Source organism: Lolium rigidum, chromosome 6 (assembly GCF_022539505.1).
Source record: "Lolium rigidum isolate FL_2022 chromosome 6, APGP_CSIRO_Lrig_0.1, whole genome shotgun sequence".
In the NCBI taxonomy this organism is placed as follows: Eukaryota; Viridiplantae; Streptophyta; class Magnoliopsida; order Poales; family Poaceae; genus Lolium; species Lolium rigidum.
This window is the reverse complement of record NC_061513.1, coordinates 10,226,241-10,233,117: the sequence shown is the minus strand read 5'-3', so window position 1 is coordinate 10,233,117 and position 6,877 is coordinate 10,226,241. Positions and strand designations below refer to the sequence as shown.

The following is a 6,877-nucleotide window of genomic DNA, read 5'->3' as shown; positions in this document are numbered from 1 at the left end:
GCTGTTGCTTCGTTCCAAATTTCTTCCTCCCCCGAACAATATTGAATAACCTCCAGTGAGTCCGATTCCGCTTCGACCATCGAATAACCCAGATTTTTTGCCAATTTCAGGCCATTGAGCATAGCCAGAGCCTCCGCCATAGCAGCCGATGATACATGCGGTAATAGAACACCCTCAGCCGCGATGAAGAAACCCTGTGCATTTCGAATTACCACTCCAGTAGCTCCCGCCTGGGCTTCAGGAAAATAACCTGCATCAACATTAATTTTGACATAATTACTTCTAGGTCTTACCCATTTCATCTCTTCATTCGTGGTCTGATTCAGCTTTGCCCTCGCCGCATTAGCAGTAATAGCCCGGATCGATGTAATACAGTTTAAAACCGGCGGAACTTGTTCTCCATGTGATCGGCGTCTTCGCAGCCACCATATATACCATGCTGCCACTGCAACTAATTCTCTATGATTAAGCGATTCGAAGCCCACTACCTCACCTTGGTTTGAACTGAGCAAATCCCCCAACGTCTCAGACCCTGAACTCCATACCAGGCTGGAAAACGGACACCTCTTGCTTCTGCAGACGCTTTGCATCTCTACCAAACCAGGGAGAAATGGAACAAAAGAAGCAACAGAGGGTTTGCTCAATCTTCGCAAAGTTGTGCTTGATCCAACAACAAAACCAATATCTGCTTCCAACAAGCGAATCAAGTCTCCAACCGAGTCGGCTAAAAAAGAAAAGCTCCAACAGAGTATCCACTATAAACAGACATATTGATGATGTTGTACTCTCCATGTCACTTTTAATGATTTTGAACTTCTCAACTTAATTTCTCTAGTGAGGACTCTATTTTCATGTTGATTTGACCAGTTGAAACAGATCTCCTGAAGGCAAACTTGTTTGAACTTATGTTTAATCCCCCACCTCTCAGGGTCGCTGGGAATGTAGCACCTAACGATGAGTTGCGCCTCTACAGACTGGTTGACAACACATTTCAAGCCCTATTGACTAGATAGCTAAACACGTGTTGTGCCTCGTAAATATGTGTGTTTCAAAACATAGTTTTGACCATGAACATGTCATCCACTTGGCATGCTTCAACACCTAGGTGTTCCAGCAAAAAAGAAACAAGGCTGGCCTCATATACTTATCCACATGGGCCATTTATGATTCTACGGGACAAAGAACATATGGAAAAATAGCATCTGCCTACAAGTTAATTGTCACATGGAATTGACACATATATAACACTTGTTCAGCGGAAAATGGAAAGTCACATCTAGATGTGACACAAAAACTTGCGGATATGGAACTCACAACTACCTAAATATGACAAGTTTAGTGAAAATAAAAATAACACCTAGCTACATGTGATAAAAAAAAGTCAGCGGATAGTTTTGGAACATCTCGCCACGTGTGGTTGAAAAATTAGTTTATATTAAAGTCACATTTAGCTAGATGTTACAGAATTCCTCATCAAATAGTTTTACCAAAATCTCGCTAGATGTGATAGAAAAAAAACCAAGTGAGATTAGAAGTCACATTTAGCTAGGTGTGACATAATTCAGCATGTCGGTTTGTAACTTCATGCTAGATGTGATAGGAAGAAAAAGTTATATATAAGTCACATTTAGCTAGGTGTTACATAATTCAGTGGATTGTTTTGTAACATGTTCGCTAGATGTGACAGAAAGAAATAGTCGATATATAAGTCACATATAGTAAGATATTATAGAATTCAACAGATATTTTGTCGCATATCGCTAGATGTGACAGAAAGAAACTGTTGATATATAAGTCACATTTAGTTAGATGTTACACAACTTGGCAAACATTTTGTAACTTGATCCTAGATGTGACAGAAAGAAATAGTTGATATATAAGTCATATTTAGCTATGATTTAAAGAATTCGGTGACTATTTTGTAACATGTCGCTAGATGTGACATACAATTCAGCAGAAACAAGATTAAAAGTCACATTTGCCAGATTTGACACAAACAAATGTGTGGGTATGAGTTAAAATATAACTTGATGCGACAAAAAAACCCAATTATGGAGTCACATGTGTGTTGATGTGAATAATATCACCCCACATCCTAATTTACATATTATTTTACATCCTATTATCCATGAACAAATTTCTAGTCTATATGTATAGAACAAAATTATGGAGTAGTTAGAGCAGGAACACAGAAGAAATCTTCCCAAGAAAGAATGCTTCCAGGGTTGGTTTGTCCATACAGTGATCGGAAGATAGTTCTCCTCAACTGCTTACTCTGTACATCTGCAAAAGAGTTAATATATGGATTAAGTTCCTCACAGCCAGTGAAAGATTTATCTAGAACGCTGAAATATTGAAGTCACAATTATCATGAGAGCAACATAAACAAAACTACAATGGGAACATAACAGCCACAGTCCTCATCTTACATCCATCCATGGAAGTGGGCACGAATATCTTACCTTAACAGTGTTGAGGAGATTTTTAGCTTCCTTGCTGGTGTTGAAGTGGTCACGAACCGGCTGAACAAGCAAAATGGTATTAGGGCCAAGAAAATTTATTTATGAATAAATATGAGACATTCAGATTATATGTATAAGATGTGAACTTGATTGAAACAACCCATAGGTGTTCACACGACAGTTAATTCAAAATTGCATTCATACGACACAAGATTGACAACTCAAAAATAAAAATGGTCAATCTATACAATTTTCTAAGAATGACCCAAATCATGAAAAATGCAGTGTTAAAAAAGAACAGACAGAAAATTTCTTAAGCATCACAGAATCCTAACACGGTCGACTAAAAAATGAATAATGAGAGACACAGTAGTGGAATGAACAAAAACAACAAGCAAAAATTATGGCTCCTCAAAGACATCACCACATTATTAAAAACTATGAAAAACAACACCTTCAATATTTCGTTAATCGCTTTGGCCAAAGCAGGTTTAACATCGGCAGGATGCAAAGCACCACTCGCATAATCAGTAATGAGGTCATCCATGCTTAAAAATGTCCTGTTTAAACCAATCATTGTTAGATTCCACAAGCAAAAAGTCTTCCATATCGGAGACTGAAAAATCAGTAGTAAACAATTTTCAACAGAAAAATAAACTAAATAATTAACAATAAAAACATTTGGTAGTCATAAGAATATTACTTGTTACCGCCATTTTTTTCCTTCGGAACCACCTCGAACCTTTCAAACCAAGGGAAAATGATGTACTTGATGTACTCAAGGCACGGATTACCCTCGACAATGTTGGATGGGCAGAAAGCTTGCTTTATCTTTAAATTTACCTGAGCCTGCAATAAATTTTATTGTGGTACAATATCAGCTTAGAAAAAGAGCCAAACCTAGACAAATAGACGTTCCTCAAAAGTTCCGAATTTACTATCAGCTTGATACAATGATAAATAGCTAAATGCATGTCATCTAAAAGATCTACTGAAAGACAAAGGCAAAACATAGGAAAATAATAAGTACAATAAATACAAACTGAACATTTAAATACTAGAAAGTGCATTTCAAGCCATATCTGAAATAGCCAGACCTAGCATGTAAGTTTAATGGCTACGGCTTCATTTTCTTGCATGGCATATCCATAACAAAAAATATCCTAGCTGTATAATATCTTTCGGCACTCGAACGTGTCCGGATGAGGTTGCATGGACTGATTAGGTCACACAAGCTTTGCAGAAATAACTGTTGTTACCGAAGAGAAAATATTATGAGAACCTCGTCATCTTCCATAAAGATAGCCGATGATGGATCACTCTTTGACATCTTCTCCTGACCTTCTTTGAACCCAGGGAGCATATCTGTCATTCACGTTAAGGAACAACTATTTTGTACAACCTGGCAATGAACCACTATTCAGCAGTTCAAACACCATAACCATTGAGACATATATCAACGATAATAAGAACAAACATTAACAGCACAACCGTGGCAAATAAGGAATTAAGGATACGATGCGACAAGATAATTGGTTTGTGCTTCCTTTTTATGTCATCGCAATATTCCCTTGCTAACATGTTAACCTTCCTTTGGTCCATGCCCAACTGGCATATGTCTGCCTACACAAGGAGACAGTTCAGAGAGACTTAGTTACATTATGAAGTGAAGTAAAAAAATATATCCATAACCTGATCTACATTATGGAGATAATTCAAAGATGTTGGCAATATAAAGATACTAACCTTCAGGAAGAATATATCAGCACACTGCATGCAAGGGTAGAATATCTGTGCAGCAGTCAATTCCTCGTTGTCAGCACGGCCCATGATCGTACAACACCTGTGCAGTAAGGGAAATAAGATAATTAATTAATCTATGTTCGAATTTGAGGTTTGGAAGTAGAAGAATCATTTGAATACATGTGGAATTCAAATGGCATACCTCGTTATTCTCTTGACCTTATTTCTCCTGGCAATGTCCATCACAAGTGTCCAGTATTCATCTGCACGCTTGTTGATTTCTTCTGAAGACCATAAGAATTCAACACCATCGAGATTCATACCAGCTGCTTTCCATATTTCAATCATGTAGCGTCCGACTGTCTGGATTTTTTCTAGGTCGCCACCCATCTTGTTGTTTAGCTGAGCAAACCAGTCTGCTATCCAGATTTTCACCTTGCATCCTGCTCTGATCATCTTGTTAACGTTGATTGTCTTCACAATACCCTGTGAATACAGTACATGAGAATGTCTATCATCATCATCATCATCAAGTCCTGCTAATTAAGGTCTTACGATCTGAAACAATTTGCTCATACAGATGCCGGGGGAAGGCTGAACCTGGGCGATGTGCATGCGGCCGGAGGGCTCGAACCCGTCGTAGCAGATGGGGAAGGCTTTTTCCTTGTTCTGCAGCAGCAGCCTGAGCTCGTCGGTCTGAATGCACTCCTCGCCGATGCTCATCAGCAGGGCGAACCGCTCGTCCTCGGCTTTGGCAGAAGAGGAGGCGTCGGGAGCCAGGGAAGGGTCCACTGACGCGGCGGCGGCGACCTCGGCTGCGGTGGAGGCGTCGGGAGCAAGGGAAGGGTCCACTGACGCGGCGGCGGCGACCTCGGCGGCCGTGGAGGCGCCGGGAGCCGGGGAAAGATCCATGGATGCGACGGGTCAGAACGTGGAAAGTTGGAGGAGGATATAGCTAGGGTTTTAGCTGGCTGAGAACGACATCGTAAAAGATCTCGTTTGACAGAGTATTAGGCGACCTTCAGGAGCAGCAACAAATTAAACGTGGCCCTCACGTTTGCGGGCTCTTTTTTTTGCGATTTGCGGGCTTTTCTTCCGTGGAAAGGAAAAATAGAAAAACAACAAATATACTCAGTTACTCATAGCATCTCCAACAGGCGCCATATCGGCCGCGCGCTATATTAACCGCCGATATGCAGCGCCGGAGTCAGAAAACTCGCAATTTTTTTTGGACGCGGGCCGTTTTGCACTATCTGAGCACTATACTTTGGGCTCCGGCTGCAGCGCGCGGCATCACTCCACCCATGCGCGAAGAAAACCCGCCAAGAAACTCCCCCGCGCGTCGCCACCCCACCGCCAAATCTCGCCTCCGCGCGGCTGCTGCCGCAATTCCAGCGATAGACACGACCTCCGGCACCACTCCAACACCCCTCCATACTCCATTCCACCTACAGCCTCCGTCGTGGCGCCGCCCCATGCGCCAAACCCTAGCGGTGGCGCTGACGCCGGGAACACCACGACCCGGGCCCTCTTCGTCCCACCGCGCCCGACGCTGCACACAAGCGCCGCCGCCGCTGCGCAGGCCTCCAGTAAGGCGTGGCCGCCGCCCAATAGGAAGGTGCCCGCGGCCAAACGCCCGTCGCCCGCGGCGGGTGCAGACAAGTCGCCGCCGAAGAAAGTGAAGGCGACCGCTACTCGGCGCGTGCAGCAGCATCCGCTGCCGGCTCCATCAATCAATCATCTGCCGCCACCGTCCGCCGACCCTTTCGGCGCGCACATGGTGTTCGATGAAGTGCCGGAGAGGTAAAGGACATTTCTTTTTATCTATATCTTAGTTTAGATGCATACATTGCCAGATAGCCATGAATTTGACTGCAATGTAGAGTCGATGACGCGGCTTTCATGGAGGCAATGAATGTTGGATCTTAGTTTGTGAATGATGACATTGTTGAAGAGGAAGAATATGAGGAAGGAGAAGGGTTGATTGAACCGCGCCCTACCGTCGGTCGGCGAACTACACCATAGCGGATGACAAGTTGCTTTGCAAGACATAGTTGACAATTGGAATGGATCCAACAACCGGCTCCGATCAAACAAGAGAGACCTATTGAATGATGACGAAGGAGTACTTTCGATGCCAACAACACAAGTGGGAACGAGCGGAGCGTGCGTTCTCTTCGGTCTCGTTGGTCGGGCATTAACACCGATTGTCAAAAGTGGGCGGGCTTGCAAGCCAATGTTGATGTCATTACCCCAAGTGGCACAAGTGATATCAATAGGGTAAGAAATTCTACTACTTTGTTTATCATCTCTACAGACAATTGGTGTTCTATATGGCTCATTTATTCTCTTTTGTTTGCTTTGTAGAACTCCATGGCTCAAGGCTTGTTTAGAGATGTGGGAAAGAAGAACAAGAAAGGCAACAAGATTCTTGGCAAGCTATTCACGATGCATCATTGTTAAGTTGCTATGAGGTGCTAGGGAACGGAGAAAAGTGGAAGACCCGCAGGAAATTGGATGCAGCAACCATGGACACCAATGCAAGCGGTGAAACAACAATTATCGATGATCATGACTCAAGTGACAAAGGCAAGAAAAGAAGCTCCACTCCTCACTCAGCTACGAATGCAAGGAGGAATGTGCTTGGTAGGAAGGCCGCCAAAGATATGAAG

The 6,877-nt window shown here is 42.9% G+C and overlaps 1 protein-coding gene across 1 annotated transcript; it reads right to left on the bottom strand.

The window, feature by feature from the left end:
• Positions 1 to 2,125: 2,125 nt before the first annotated feature.
• LOC124662150 (tyrosine--tRNA ligase 1, cytoplasmic-like) lies at positions 2,126 to 5,117 on the bottom strand. Its single transcript, XM_047200030.1, has 9 exons — positions 4,806 to 5,117; positions 4,408 to 4,691; positions 4,209 to 4,305; positions 3,980 to 4,085; positions 3,745 to 3,827; positions 3,166 to 3,311; positions 2,917 to 3,022; positions 2,463 to 2,522; positions 2,126 to 2,283 (listed from the first exon to the last, which is right to left on the bottom strand). Exons 1-9 carry the CDS (start codon positions 5,115 to 5,117, stop codon positions 2,263 to 2,265), a joined length of 1,215 nt encoding a protein of 404 aa, XP_047055986.1. The 3' UTR covers positions 2,126 to 2,262.
• Between the last annotated feature and the right edge of the window lie 1,760 nt (positions 5,118 to 6,877).